The sequence below is a fragment of the Dermacentor variabilis genome, unplaced genomic scaffold (assembly GCF_050947875.1).
Source record: "Dermacentor variabilis isolate Ectoservices unplaced genomic scaffold, ASM5094787v1 scaffold_13, whole genome shotgun sequence".
Classification (NCBI taxonomy): domain Eukaryota; kingdom Metazoa; phylum Arthropoda; class Arachnida; order Ixodida; family Ixodidae; genus Dermacentor; species Dermacentor variabilis.
The window spans coordinates 14,095,698-14,111,603 of NW_027460291.1; the positions used below are offsets into that span (position 1 = coordinate 14,095,698).

The 15,906-nt window shown below is 49.8% G+C and overlaps 1 protein-coding gene across 1 annotated transcript in view; it reads right to left on the reverse strand.

Moving 5' to 3' along the window:
* Positions 1-327: 327 nt before the first annotated feature.
* Positions 328-15,906, reverse strand: part of LOC142566588 (uncharacterized) — a 610,758-nt gene continuing 595,179 nt past the window's right edge. The window contains exon 14 of the mRNA XM_075677426.1: positions 328-622. Coding sequence (XP_075533541.1) covers positions 529-622 — 94 coding nt within the window. The 3' untranslated portion in view covers positions 328-528. The remainder of the gene's footprint in view (positions 623-15,906) is intronic.

Here is a 15,906-nt window from a genome sequence, read left to right on the forward strand (position 1 = left end):
AATAAACCTGCATTGTTTTTGGCTATGAATTTAAAAGAGGCGATCGAAAGACAACGCAAAAGAAAATTCATTGTTGTTCATTTCCCTGTAATAATTTATATTTAGCATTGTACGCATACTGTTATCATACTTCACGTAACCTGATTTGTACAAAATTTCAAATGCGCGTGCAATAAACCTTTAAGTGGTAGAGCTGTGCTTGTCACGACACTTGCTCGCCTAGTACAATCTTGCTTGCCTTTATACAGAGCGAAATCACTGCAATTTTTCGTGCGCCACCATCTTCTTGCAGTATTGCTTTATCCTTATTAGACCATTATCTGGGCGTATAAAGCACTGGGTCACATTTTATTGACTGGCTTATCCCTCCCCCGTGGCGTGCGCTCGGATACTGGACGCGCCTCTGTGAAGCATGGCGCTTCTACGCTTCGGCCCATGTGGTGATATCCGCTGTCGCCACCGTTGTGTCACGCCGGTGTCGCCTAAGCAGAGCTGTCAACGTGACGGAGGCCCTTCGTGATGAAGCCCTCAGAGCGAGTCGTCGGATGGGAGAAGGCAGCTGGGCGGACCACACTTCCATGCGCGCCGAAAATGGCGCGAATTCCGCAGCGGCAGGTTCAGCCTGCAAGGAAGCCAAGGGCGAAGCTCGCTTCAATGATGCCAACGCGCTACACTATGCGACCAACAATGCGGGTCACGTAGGGCGCGGTTCAGCAGCCGCCTTGAGCACCATCTGTGCACGTGGCGAGTGAGTGGGATGGAGGACAGCTCCATCAGACGCGCCCGCACGCTCTCACGGTATTTCCTTGGCACTCGGAGGATCGGTAATGGTCAAATGTCTATTCAAGTCGAATTAATCTTTCCTCTCTGTCTGTACGGACACAGACAAGCGGATCTGTGAAAGCTCCTTCCACAACTTTGCTAATTGAGCACACGCTCAGGAACCCCAAGTTAGTTCTTTTTGAGCGCTGATGGCGACTGCGAGAACAATAATGTAAGACAGGTCACAAAGTCCTACGAAAGGAAATATTAAGTTTGTTCATAAGGAGAGTGATGTCCCGCCAACCAGCAGCCGATGTTGGCAAAAATGCGTTCGCGTGGATGGGAAGGAATATGAATCAGCGCACACGAAACGAGATTTTTTTTATTTATATTCGAAGCGCTTGCATGATTAGCTGCAGCAAGTAACACATTAAATGTCAGTTGGATAAAGGCATAAGCATTGTATGAAAACGTATGTATTTCTATACCCTTCCGACTCTTTCGTGGAGTATGATTAATTGTGCGCAACACAGTACAATAATGTGCTGCTGCAGTCAAAATAATTGACTGACTTAAGTATGATGCAATTGCGAACGCGATGGGTAAGCCGGTTGAAGCATCTGTTGTTTTAATATAATGTATTTTGACAAACCGCTATGAGCCCTCAGGATACACGTGCGCGCAATATAAGATCAATTTCCGGGTATGAGTAGTCAAGTGCACACGGCGAATTCCCAATGTTGTTCATGTTCCTCGCAGTAATACCATTTCGACAACATGTAAAGTAATTTGATATTTGCCTTCGGAATCACAGACAAATATAATTTCTGCGCAACCTGTGGTCCCATCACCAGGCTAGACGTTTGGTCTTGTTTGTTTAGCATATTTTAATGGGGATAAGAGGGAGTTAAAATATATTTACACGGTTTTACAAGACCTTCACTGGCATGCAAGACGGAAGACAGTGAGCGCGACATCAGCGCCCGTTGTCGTCTTCTGTACTGCCCTCACCTTCGTCTCTGGAAGCGCTTGGTAACGTGACCCCTGGCGGCAAAGGCGCCATCCCGGTGCTTGCTAGGTTGTCCGAGTGGTATCGCTTGAGGCAGGTGACGTGGGCGATATCAGTGGAAGGTCGAGACACGGCGGAATCGAGAGGCGTGATTTCCTATGTGAGGCCGGTCACTTGGGCCAGAACATGGCATGAGCGAGAGTAAAGCTAAATAAAATTTTTGCAAAGTCAATTCGCCATGAGAGCGTCCAGAGAAGGACCACATCACCAGACTTGATGAGGGCATAGTGGTGGCGGGCATCACAGAAGTGTCGTTGCTGTTCCTGCGGAACGGGAAGGCGCAGGCGGACAATATCTCGCGCCTCTACAGCTCTGACGGTGGCATCACGGGTATATTGTGACGATTTGTCAAGAACTGCGGGAAGGAGCGTGTCCAATGGCAGCGTGGGGTTTCTTCCGCACAAGAGACAAAACAGAGAAAAATCCGTAGAGGCACGTCGGATGGAATTATAGGCAAATGTTACAAAGGGCCGAGGTGACGTCCCAGTCTATGATGATCGGCAGAAACATACATAGCAAACCTGTATTTCATATTTCAAATAAATCGCAGTGTGAGGTCGTTGGTCTGAGGGTGGTACGCTGTTGTAAACCTTTGTTTTATAGCGCAGGGGCGCAAGAGGTCCTCAACAACCTTTGATATGAAATAGTGCCCCATGCTTGTGAGGAACTGCTGAGGAGCACCGTGGTGAAATATAATGTCTTCGAGCAGGAAGTCTGCAACATCAGTTACGAAGCTGGTTGGGAGAGCCCGAGTGATCTCGTACTGGGTCATGAAGTCGGTAGCGCCTGCTGTCCACTCATTTCCGCAGGCAGATAGCGGAAAAGGGCCAAGATGGTTAAGACCAACCCTAAAAAATGGCTCTGATGGTACGTCAAAGGGTGAAAGGCAACCAGCTGGAAGTACTGCTGGTTTATTGTGGCGCTGGTATTGTTCGCAGGAAGTGACGTAAGGGTAAATACCGGGTCAAAAGAAGCGATGTCTAACACAGTCATACGTCCTAGAGACTCCGGGGTGAACTGCGATAGAAACAATGTGTAGCCAAGCGAAAACAGTTTGCTGCACATGTGTGGCAAAATCAAGACTAGTTCAGGGCAGTGAGGATGCATGTTGCAACGGCACAAGATGCCTGTCTGCAGAACAAACACACGCTGAGAAGGAGAATGTGTCTCAGAAGTCAGCCGAAGATTTTCGTCTCTGAAGTAGGGGTTGCGGCGTTGCCCATCTCCGATGTTCTGAAACGCAGTAAGTGACAGCACGCAGGTATACTCGCAGCTGCCGAAAAGCTATGGCGGGTCTACTGGATGGCGTGACAAGCAATCAGCGTAGTCATGCACTCGACCACTCTTATGCCCAACTTTGTATGATTATTCGTGGAGTCGTGCGGCCCACCGACCGAGACTTCCAGTAGGATCCTTCAGTGATGAAAGCCAGAGTAAAGCATGATGGTCGGTGATAACTGAATAGCCGGCCGTACATGTAGCGGCGAAATTTACCCACTTGACAAACGAGGCCAAGGCATTTGCGTTCAGCAAAGCGGTAATGGCGCTCGGCCTGGTACACAAGAAGGCTAGCGCAAGCTATAGAGTTATAGCTCAGCGAGCCAGCGGCCGGCGTAGACGCCACTGTGCATAATGTGCCGTGCATGCGCACTAGCGTCTACGCTGGCCCGCTGGGCCTGCTGGCTCGCTTAAGCTATAGCTCTCTAATTACATGGACGTAACCTTGCTACTGCATAGCCAGAACAGCACCAGTTCCATCAATGCTGGCATCGGTGCGAACTTCATTGGACTGGTAATGTCAAAATTCGAGAGAACTGGTGGTGAATTGAGCCGAACGGTAAGCTCAACGAGCGCAGTAGCTTATTACGGCTCCAGACAAAAAGGCGCGTCTTTATTTAGAAGTTCTGTGAGAGGACGTGGAACCTTCAGCGATGTTGCGTATGAACCGGCGAAGCTATGAGCAGAGGCCCACAAAGCTTCGAATTTCGTTGGCACAGGTCGGCACAGGGACATTCTAGAAAGAGAGAAATTTCTCGAGATCGGGGCGGACGCCTGAAAAATTCACGAGGCGTCCCAGGACAGTAAATAGCGGCCGGCCGAAGTCAGATTTTGAAGAATTGAGCAGAAGGGCGGCCTTGCGGAATGCAAAAAGAACGAAAGACGCTCGAGGTGCGTGGCAAAAGGGGGTGAAAATAAAATACCGTCATCGAGATGGGCACAGGCAGATTGATCATTTAAGGCCGTGATGGAGATCGTAAATTATACGCTTCATGTAGCCGCGCCATTACAAAACGCGAAGGGCATCACTTTATTTTGTTAGAGGCCATCAGCTATAATAAAAGCGATCTTCTCGCGGTTCATGTCGTCAACTGCAATCTACTACTACTCGGAGCGAAGGTCTATCGCAGAAAAATATATGGCACCATATAAATAATCGAGGGCGTCATCTATTTACGGCAATGGATAAACGTTCTTTTTTACAGCCAAAGCTGTATATGACTGACCTTCCGTATTTTTTTCGGCATGCGGCAACACATACGGACTTAGGGATTTCTAAGAAACCCATACACGGTGGCTTTCATTATTTGTCTGATCGCATATGGGTGCAGTGCGGCGGCGCAGATGTCTAATTGCTGAACAGATTAGAACACTCGCCGTGAAAAGTAGTGACGTCAAGGTTATCGCAGCATATAAGCAGGACAGCTATCGACTCTAAAAACTGCTGCGTTATCGATGGGGTGGACACGTATATTTCGTGCACCCAAAAAAGAACATGCGTACGCGGAGCGCCGGAAGGAACAGCAACAAGAATGTAAACGGCGCTGGCGCGAAACGACCACCGACGAAGAACGTTCCCGCTATGCTGAGTGAAAGCGGCATTCGTGAGCCCGCGCAACCATCCCACTCTGTGAAGTTGGAATGGCCGCAAAAGCACTTTGCTTTTCGTTTGATAGCGTTGATTGTAATTGCTTTCACTGCCATTCCATCTTCATAAAGTGGAATGGTGGTCATTTTTTGTTACTTTGTTGAGATGGTGTTAGCGGACACAGAAGCGTCATCTGTCATCCTTCTTTGCAATAAGCACGACCGAGGGAAGCCAAGGGCTATAAGAAGGCTCAATTATATCGCGGGTAAGCATCTTGTCGACCTCTTTCTGTACGACATCGCGCTCAGAAGCGGAGACGCCGTAGGGCCGTCTGTGCATCAGGCTGGCGTCGCCTGTGTGTATCCGATGTTTAACAATCAAGATTGAATCAAGGTGCGTCCGCATGGTGGACCGGAAGGTCACGGGCGATCATTGCCGTGAAAAGTTCAAACAGTAGGATTGTAGGTACTGTTACGTCTCAACACAACAAAGGCGTTAATTGTACGTTTGCCACTAGGCAAACACCCGCCCATCCATCAGAGCCTATACAGACGTCAACGCAGCGTGGACACCGACACTTAACGGTTCCTAGAAAGGCCACCACCCCACCATTACTTTGCAGTCTTAGCTAAGCATGAAAGATGGGTCCCATCCAATGATACCACACAACGATGACGACCTAGGATTCGCAGTTAGACGTTTACCCCTAGGAAAACCATTACCATCCATCAGCACCAAACCAGAGGTCAACGCAGCATGGACACCGACTGTAGAAGGATCTGCAAATGGCCACCAACCCAACCGTTACCTCAGCTCAGAGTCTGAACTAAGGATCAAAGGCTCCATCCAAGGCTACGAAACAACGACGGCGACCCTGAATTCTGAGGTTGCGATCCTGCCGCATATCGATACTATTGGGCTACGGAGGCGGATTTTCTGAGGAGTGTCGCGAGCATGGGCGTGATATTGCAACAGAGTTGACGATTATCATTTGCTGCTGGACAGTCTTCAGATTCCCTGATGACTGTCCAGAGAAGACGACGGCATTAAAAGCGGAGATTTCTAGAGCAGGGCACAGAGGGTCCTGATGGGAACTCGTATGTTCAATTTCCTCTGGCATGTAGTGGGCTCCCGTAGCTGAAGCGGCGTAACTATGCCAATAAGCGGTTAGAACGTATCATATACACGCACATAATGTCCCAGCTAAGACACAACAATCTATTGCATGATCAACAACATGGATTTAGAGACAAAAAGTTCCTTCAAATACAGTTTTGAACTTGTGTCCTAACTTCATGACTCATTCCATGATTTGCACTGTATTGATACCATATTTGTAGATGTCTCGAAAGCTTTCGTTGTACAGCGACAATACCAGGCGTGCAATAGGGCTCTGTATTACGGCTGCTTCTCTTTTTAATCTACAATAATGACACAGCTGACAACATAACTTGTATTATACGCCTTTTCGCTGATGTCTGTGTGATATTGCTACGAGGATCTGCAGGAGCGAACGATGTAGAGAGGACTGACGAAGACGGCGATCGCGGATAGTTGTGCGCATGGGCTTCATCTTGCATGCCTGTCTTCTGCCCGTTGTATATATCTTCTATACATATTCTCAAGCGTCTTTCCTCCCTCTAACATTTTGCTGGAGAGGGCGGATTTTTCAAGTTTCAAGACGGATCTACGCAGCGGATGCTCCTTGCCGGCATTTACGACGATAGTGTCACGTGGTGGTGACGTTGAAGAACACACTAGCAATACTGTGAATGACAAAACTAACTTTTATTGGGCAAACCTGTTCACACAAGACAGGCTACACTTATAGCACAACGATAGCGGCTAACACGGTCGGCGATCGTCGAAAATATGATCAGTGGGTCAAGCGCGTCGGCTTTTATAGATCAGTCGTTGGATTTTCCAGATTAATCGTTGTGACCCGAGTGCCTCCCCCAAAGTTCTAAACCATTCGCGACAGGCGATGAAATCAGATAACATAAGGTTCGGTGACAACAGAAAGAGGATAGAAGCATCGATAACTTTCCACAACCTTGCTGTGCGATAACATTTGTGAGGTGGCGAAACGGGGTCGCCCGATATACACGTGTCATTACCCCCTTCTGAAAAAGCATCGACCCGATGCTGCAAACAAACGAAAGTAATAAAGAAAAAGCACTGGTAGCAACAACAAAATGAGAAGTTCGTCAGCGTCAATAAAAGGGTTTAAGACGCACCACGTGGACCACTTCAGATCGTGCGCGGCTCCGCTGTGAATGCGAAATGCCGTCTGGCACAACCTCATAGTCTAGTGCGTGAATACGTCGGATGACCTTGTAGGGTCCGAAATAGCGTCGCAATAGCTTCTCACTGAGTCCTCGTCGGCGTATCGGGGTCCATACGCAAACACGGTTGCCGGGCTGGTACTCGATGAAACGTCGTAGGAGGTTGTAGTGTCGGCTGTCGGTCCTCTGCTGGTTCTTGATCCGTAGGCGGGCGAGCTCTCGGGCTTCTTCGGCGCGCTAGAGATAGGTAGCGACGTCAAGATTTTCCTCGTCACGGATGTGCGGTAACATGGCGTCGAGCGTCGCCGTCGGGTTCCTGCCGTAAACCAGCTTAAATGGCGTGATCTGTGTTGTTTCTTGCATCGCCGTGCTGTAAGCGAACGTTACGTTCGCTTACAGGCGCTCCGTGAGACCATTCGTCTGTGGATGGTAGGCAGTTATCCTCCTGTGACCTGTCTGGCTGTATTGCAGAATGGCTCGCGTGAGCTCTGCTGTAAAATCCGTTCCTCTGTCGGTGATGAGGACTTCTGGAGCACCATGTCGCAGCAGGATGGTCTCGTCGAAAAATTTCGCCACTTCGGCTGCGCTGCCTTTCGGTAGAGCTTTAGTTTTAGCGAAGCGGGTGAGGTAGTCCGTCGCCCCGACAATCCACTTATTTCCGGAAGTTGATGTCGGAAACGGTCCCAACAAGTCCATCCCGATCTGCTGAAAAGGTCGGTAAGGAGGCTTGATCGGCTGTAGTGATCCCGCTGACCTTGTCGGTGGTGTCTTGCGTCACTGACAGTCGCGGCATGTGTTGACGTAACGGGCGACATCGGCTGTTAGGTGTGGCCAGTAATACCTTTCTTGTATCCTCGATAGCGTCCGGGAGAAACAGAGGTGCCCAGCGGTCGAGTCGTCATGTAGGACGTGCTGTACTTCTGGACGCAGCGCCGACGGAACAACAAGAAGGTAGTTCGCGCGGACTGGTGAGAAGTTCTTCTTCACGAGTAGGTTGGTTTGAAGCGTGAACGAAGACAATCCACGCCTAAATTCCCTAGGGACAACGTCGGTGTGCCCTTTCAAATACTCGACTAGGGCTTTTAGCTCCAGGTCTCTTCGTTGCTGTTCGGCGAAGCCTTCAGCGCTTATTATTCCAAGGAAGGCTTCGTCATCTTCGTCATCTTGCGGCGGCGGGTCATGGGGGCGCGTGATAGGCAATCCGCATCTAAGTGTTTTCGTCCGGACTTGTATGTTACAGTGATGTCGTATTCTTGTAATCTGATGCTCCACCGTGCTAGCCGTCCTGAAGGGTCTTTAAGTTAGCTAGCCAACACAACGCGTGATGATCGCTGACCGCTTTGAATGGCCTGCCATATAGGTAAGGGCAAAATTTCGCTGTAGCCCAATCGATGGCGAGGCATTCCTTTTCGGTTGTAGAATAATTGCCTTCCGCTTTTGATAACGACCGGCTAGCGTAAGCTATCACGTCTTCATGTCCATCTTTTCTCTAGACTAGGACGGCACCGAGGCCTAGGCTACTGGCCTCAGTGTGCATTTCGGTATCGGCTTCCTCGTCAAAGTGCGCAAGTACGGGCGGCGACTGCATGCGTCGTTTGAGTTCATGAAGTGCGTCGGCCTGCGGCGTAAAAAGTGTGAAAATCCTTGACAAATCGTCTGTAGTAGGCGCGCATGCCAAGAGATCTACGGACTGCCTTCTTGTCGATGGGCTACGGGAACATTGCGATGGCAGCTGTCTTCTGCGGGTCCGGGTAAACTGCAGACTTGCTGATGACGTGGCCTCGGAACAGAAGCTCATCTTAAGCGAAGCGGCACTTTTCTGGCTTCAGAGTGAGCCCTGATGACTTGATGGCCTCTAATACAATTGCAAGCCGCCTAAGGTGATCTTAAAATTTCCGGCGAAGACAACGACATCATCCAAGTAAACGAGACAGGTCTGCCACTTCAATCCTGCTAAAACCGTGTCCATCACGCGCTGAACGTTGCAGGCGCCGAGCACACTCCAAATGGCATAACCTTGAACTCGTAGAGGTCGTCTGGGGTGATAAAGGCGGTTTTTCGCGATCTCTTTCGTCCACTTCTATTTGCCAATATCCAGACTTGAGGTCCATCGACGAGAAGTATTTAGCGTTGCAGAGCCGATCCAATGCGTCGTCTATCCGTGGGAGGGGGTATACGTCCTTCTTCGTGATCTTGTTCAGACGACGATAATCGACGCAGGAACGTAGGGTTCTGTGCTTTTTCTTCTCCAGGACAACAGGGGATGCCCACGGGCTTTTCGACGGCTGGATGATGTCGTCGCGCAGCATTTCGTCGACTTGTTCTCTTATAGCTTCACGCTCTCGTGGCGAAACTCGGTAAGGGTTCTGGCGGAGTGGTCGAGCGCACTCCACTGTGATTATGCCATGCTTGGCGACTGGTGTTTGTCAAATCTCGATGACGTCAAAAAGCAGCCTTTGTATCGTCGGAGCAGACTTCTGAGCTGCGGTTGCTTAATCACAGGGAGACTTAGATTAATGTCGTAGTCTGGTTCGGGAAACATGGTCGTCGGGGTAGATGCGGCGGAATCCGAGAGGACAAACGCATTACTGGTTTCCAGAATTTCTTCGATGTACGCAATCGTCGTGCCTTTGTTGATGTGCTTGAACTCCTGGCTGAAGTTTGTCAGCAACACTTCAGTTTTCCCTCCATACAGTCGAGCAATCCCTCTTGCGACGCAAATTTCACGGTCTAGCAGTAGACGTTTGTCGCCTTCGATAACGCCTTCTACGTCAGGGGTGTTTCGGTGCCGACAGAAATAACAATGCTGGAGCGAAGCGGGATGCTCACTTGATCTTCGAGCACACTCAAGGCGTGTTGACTACGAGCACTCTCCGGCGGTATCGCTTTATCTTCCGACAGCGTTATTGACTTCGACATCAGGTCGATGATCGCGCCGTGTTGGTTCAGGAAGTCCATACCGAGAATGACGTCTCGTGAACACTGTTGGAGGATAACGAAGGTGGCAGAGTAAGTCTGGTCATGGATGGTTATTCTTGCCGTGAAAATTCCAGTCGGCGTGATGAGGTGTCCTCCAGCAGTCCGAATTTGAGGGCCTTCCCACGCGGTCTTAACTTTCTTCAACTGGGCGACGATGTGTCCACTCATTACGGACTAATCAGCCTCTATGTCCACTAAGGCGGTAACTGCGTGGCCGTCGAGAAGCACGTCGAGGTCGGTGGTTCTTTGTCTGGCGTCGCAGTTAGGTCTTGGCGTCGGATCACGGCTGCGTCGTGTTGAATTGAAGTTGGAACGTCGCGTCGTCAAGTCTTCTTTCGTCGGTGTAGTCTTGGCTTCCTGACTTCGTCGGGGCGGCGGCATGCCGTTATTATGTCGTCGAGATGGTCTCTTCGGCGTCTTCGTCGGCGGCGGAGGATCTTCGTCTGTTCGACGAACAGCAACCGCACCTCCATCGGTTGCTGCTTTTAGTTTTCCGGATATGGGCTCGCAGAGCGGCCCCGGTCTGGGCCGGTGTATGATCGGCGCTGCGGCGACAGGTAGCGGCCTGGGGACAGTGAACGGGATGGTCGTCGAGGTCTCCACTGAGTAGCGGCGAGGTAGTCGGCGATGTCACGAGGGCGTTCACCTTCCCGAGGGCGCGGTGTGTCGAGGGCGAACCCTCGCAATCCCAGGTCGCGGTGTGGGCATCGGCGGTACACATGACCGGCTTCGCCGCACTGGTAGCAGAGCGGCTGGTGGTCGGGGACTCGCCAAATGTCCGTCTTCCTCGCTTAGCTGCGCTGGGCGACGAGTGGCCGTTGTGGCGGCGGCGGTGGTGGACGACGGAATTGCGGCGTTACAGGGCCCTGGCGTTCTCGTGGAGGGGGACCTTGACGGCGGGCGACGGCGGCGTAGGTCATCCCTTCCGGCTGAGGTTGCGGTGATCCTGGTTGCACCTCAGGGACTCCAAGCGATCGCTGAACCTCTTCTTTGACGATTTCAGCGATTGGATCCACTTGGGACGGTGACCTTGGGTAGAACTGCTGCAGCTCCTCCCGTACGACCGCTCTTATAGTCTCGAGTGCATCGTCGGTAGCCAATGATTGAACCCCGGCGTAGTTTGTAGAGTTCGTGCAGCGAATAGAATTGCCGGTTTCGCATCCCGAGTGTCTTCTCGGTGCTGGTGGCCTCGCGAAGATACCTGTGGACGGTCTTCGGTGGGCTTCGTACCATTCCGGCAAAGAGTTCCTCTTTCACACCACGCATGAGTAGGTGGACTTTCTTCTCCTCGGGCATTTCGGGGTCGGCGTGACGGAATACACGGCTCATTTCCTACGTGAATATCGCGGTTGTCTCCCTAGGTAGCTGCACCCGGGTTTCTAATAGCGCTTGGGCTTGTTTTCGGGGTACAACTCTTGCGAATGTCTGTAGGAAGCCGGTTCCGAACAGGTCCCAGGCCGTCAAGGTGGCTTCGCGGTTCTCGAACCACGTCCTGGCAGCGTCTTCGAATGCGAAGAAAACATGTCGCGGTTTGTCGTCACTGTTCCAGCTGTTAAATGTAGCAATCCCCTCATACGTTTCCAGCCAGCTTTCCGGGTCCTCAAATGTGGAACCGGGGAACGTCCGTGGCTCCCTGGGCTGCTGCAGAACTATTAGGGCTGCTCCGGCTGCCATTGTGGCAGTCTTCTTGGTCGTCTCTGGACGAACTTCTCTGACGATCTTCTTGGTCGTCTCTCGTAGAATTCAGTGTTCCGGGGGCAGCCGCTGTAGCCGGCGGCTTGCTCTATGTTGCGGGACGGCACTGGTGTTGTCTTTGCTGTCGGGGCTTGGATTACGGCTTGTCGGGGGAGTCCGGTACATGAACGTAAAGCACCTCCAGCAGATGTCACGTGGTGCTGACCTTGAACACAGTAGCGATAATGTGAACGAGAAAACTAACTTTCATTGGGCGAACCTGTGCCCACAAAGCAGGCTACACCCATGGCACAACGATAGCGGCGAACACGGTCGGCGATCGTCGAAAATCTGATCAGCCGGTCGAGCGCGTCGGCTTTTATACAGCAGTCGTCGAACGTTCCAGACTAATCGCTTGGACCCGCGTGTCTTCCACAAAGTTCTACACCATTCGCGTCATGCGGTGAAATCAGATAAGTTTCGGTGACAACAGACAGCGGATAGAAGCATCGATAACTTTCCAGAAACCTCGGATACATGCAGGCGCCTTCCGCGCTGTGCGTTAACATTTGTTAGGCGGCGAAACGTGTCCCCCGATAAAGACAAGTAAACGTTTCAAATTTACCGTTACAACATGCATCCTGAAGGCCCTGCACTGCTACTGGTCGTTCCCAAGCATATACGTGAGACTGTGCTCGCACAGTTGCATGATGTCCCAACCGCTGGTTACCTGGGAGGTTCAGAAACATATGACCGTGTTCGTTGTGGTTTCTCCTGGCCCGGTATTTACCGTTCCGTTTGCCGTCACGTCGCCTCCTGTAAACCTTGTCAGCACCGCAAAAAACCAGCAGCCCTACCAGCTGGCCGTCTTGTGCCCATTGATATACCATCTTCGACATTTTTTCGAGTTGGGTTTGACCTCCTTCACCTTTTTTCTCTATCGCTTATTAGGAACAAATAGATAGCAGTTGCTACGAAATACGGACTACACCACCCGGTACACGATCACGCGGGCTCTCGCTACCAGTTGTGCAAACTGGTAGGGCGATACTTCACCAGGGCACCCGGGTAGTGATACTTCACCACGGCGCTCCCTGACAACTCTTTAACGAACGGGGCCGCTACTTTCTCCCACAGGTTGTCCAGGCCATCATGCATGCCTGCGCTACAAAGCAAAAGCTTACAATGGCGTATCACCCTCAGATCTACGGCCTCACAGAGCGGCCTTATAGAACTATCAGAGAAATGCTCACTGTGTACGTTTCCACCGATCACCGTGACTGGCATGTCGCTCTGCCGTTCGTCACATTCGCCTAAAATTCGTCCCGCCATGATTCTGCTGGTTTCTCTCCATTTTTCTGTTGTATGGACGAGACCCTATACTACCGTTTGACACGATCCTCCGAACCGTTCTGGATACAACGTCAGAATGTGCCCGAGATGCCATACTGTTAGGAGTGGCGTCTGGCACCACGTGTTGAAAGGAAATTCAACCGACCATCTCTCACCCTGCCCCGTTGAAATGAGGCGTGACTTCACCTGTTACTGTTGGCGTCCCGCTCCGCGTGCAGAAAGAACTTTCTCTCACCCGACCTACTTCCACCAGGCCTCGTTGAAATGAAACGTGACTTTCTAATTCCCCATGACTATTTCGAGTGTCTGCCTGTCTGCCAGAAGCCCCGCAGTGTACAGGCCTCTTTTGTATGTGTATGTGTGTGTGGGTTTGCGAGTTTCGAGAGCCCTCTTTCTCGAATTGGACCTAGAGGGAACTTCCGCGAACCCGCAACGCGCAGAAGAGGCGGACTGGCGTCTACAATTCCAGGAGGCGGGACGATCTCTTTCTTTAAGTGGCTCGGTATAAACAGAGGAGGAGAGGCCCTCTTTCTGTGCCGGTCACGTGACGTCGGCGGAAGCTCTCGATTTTAGCGAGCCTATTTAAGGGCCTCCGAAATGTAATTTTGAACACTTCATGTTCTTCTCGTTTTCTTTCATCTACCTTTGAATAAACCATGCAAGTTTCGCACTAGAAAATCGTCTCGCCCTTGCTTGGTCGCCATGGTCTACCAGATGCCTCGGGCGCGCCGACAACGCCACGCTACCCAATAAGTAACGTCGGCCGATCTTCGATATGCAGGCGCCGCTTGTACTCGGCAGCAATTCGATACGCTACCCTGGAGTACGCAACAATATCTACAGCGACCGAGGCACGTGAGATTGCACGGCTGTGTCTGACCACTTCCAAGAAATCCAACGACTCATATATAACGCTAGTCACCGCGATGCCCACTTTAACCCTAGTGACATCGTGCTTGCTTGGAAATTAGCACGGCGAGTTGGTCATTGTGATTAGCTGGTTTCACCGTATTCAGGCCCATACGGTGTCCTTGCTCAAGTGACAGACGTGATCTGCGAGTTACAACCTCTCAATAACTCGACACCGCGATCCTCCTGTGATATCGTTCTCGTCGCTCGACCAAAGAGATATGACTTCAACCTACCAAGCGCCGGGACAGCGCCTTCGCCGCCGGTAGTCATGCTACGAGGCGTTGCAGGAGCGAGCCATGATGACAGGAATGACCAAGACGACGATCACCTATAGTCGTGCATACGGGACTATCTTGTATGCCTCTCTTTTGTCCGTTGTATATAGCTTGTAAATATACTGTCAACAGCACTTTCTCCCGGTAACAATATACAGACAAATAACTAACCCTCCTGACGTAATGTTCCAGCAGGCTGATATAACCGGCTTACACGAGCACTGCATATTGTGGCCATTGGAGATAAACATCGACAAGACAACGTCGATGATGTTTTCTCCACTCACTAATACTTCCTGCGAATACCCGTAGAATTGTGAACAACATAATTGCGAAAACTAACTCATTTAAGTATCTGGGTGTGCACTTCTCGTCTTAGCTAACGTGGAAGGTTCCCATTGACCATATAAGAGATAAAACTTTTTAAATAATTGATCTGTTAAAGCTTCGTTTGTCGGCTGCCAATGCTAAAACGAAGCTGCATGCCTACACAACAGTATTTAGGTCAACATTAGAATACACTTCCGTAGCACGGCATCCAAATAGCACTGATCTTTCGAGCCAACTGGAATCTGTGCAGAACAAAGCAGCCAGGCTTATTTTATCAACATATTCGTCTTATAAAAGTGGAACGGTGTTGAAGCGGAGGCTCAATCTCTCTTATCTTGAAACACGACACTGGGTACTCATTTGTCATCTTTTCACTGGATGTACTACAGCAATAAAAATAATGCAACTATGAATTTTCTCCCGGCGCATCCTGCCTCTTCAGCCAGAGATCATCGTCTGAAAGTTGAACATATTTTCGCAAGAACTTTGGCATATCAGAACTTGCTTTTTCTGTTGTCAGTAAAAGAGTGCAATCATTTGCCGCAACAAACAGCCACCTTTACTGATGTGTCATCCTTTAGAACTGAATTGCTGATGTATCTAGATCGAGTTAACATTCGCAACCCTAATTCCGTCAATATGCATGAAATTAATATTTCTTATGGTATACCTCTTGATTGCGAGATGACATCTATAGTGCTCTTCTGCTTTAATTTGTGAATGCTGCATTTCTATTGTACTTATTAGATTTTTATTTTCCTTGGAGTCTGTAACCTGGTTCTGCCTTATGATTGCATAATAATCCCCCTACGTAATGTCCTAAGTGCATTTATTTATTTATTTATTTATTTATTTATTTATTTATTTATTTATTTTCATATACTGCAGCCCCTGGTGAGGCAACAAAGAAATAAAGTTAAGCGCAATGTTGACGGAGCACAGACAAGAATTGATTCAATCGGAGAGAACAGTTGGTTCCTGGTAGCGAATTCCAAGTTTCGATTCTTTTGGGAAAAAAGATGTATTTAAAATTATTAGTGCGTGCAAAAAAGTGTGTAATGTTAAGCGCGTGATGTCTCCTACTAGAGGAGATTTTTGCAAAGGTGATCTATTAATTACTGGAGAGGCGACAAAACGAATGAATAATGCCATGAAAGAATTTTGAAGAATTAATGTGTCGCCGTTCGGCGAGAGATATTTGGTTGAGCGAGGACATGACAGACGATGGTGAGAACTGGTAGACATAACGTTGGTAGATAAATCTAATGGCTTTCCTTTGGACGGCGTCAACTTTCTCAATTTTATACTGCTTGTAGGGATTTCAAAGGATGCTACCATACTCAGGTAAAGCGCGAACAATAGTTTTCTATAACAGTTTATACCAGTTCTGTCGATCACTCG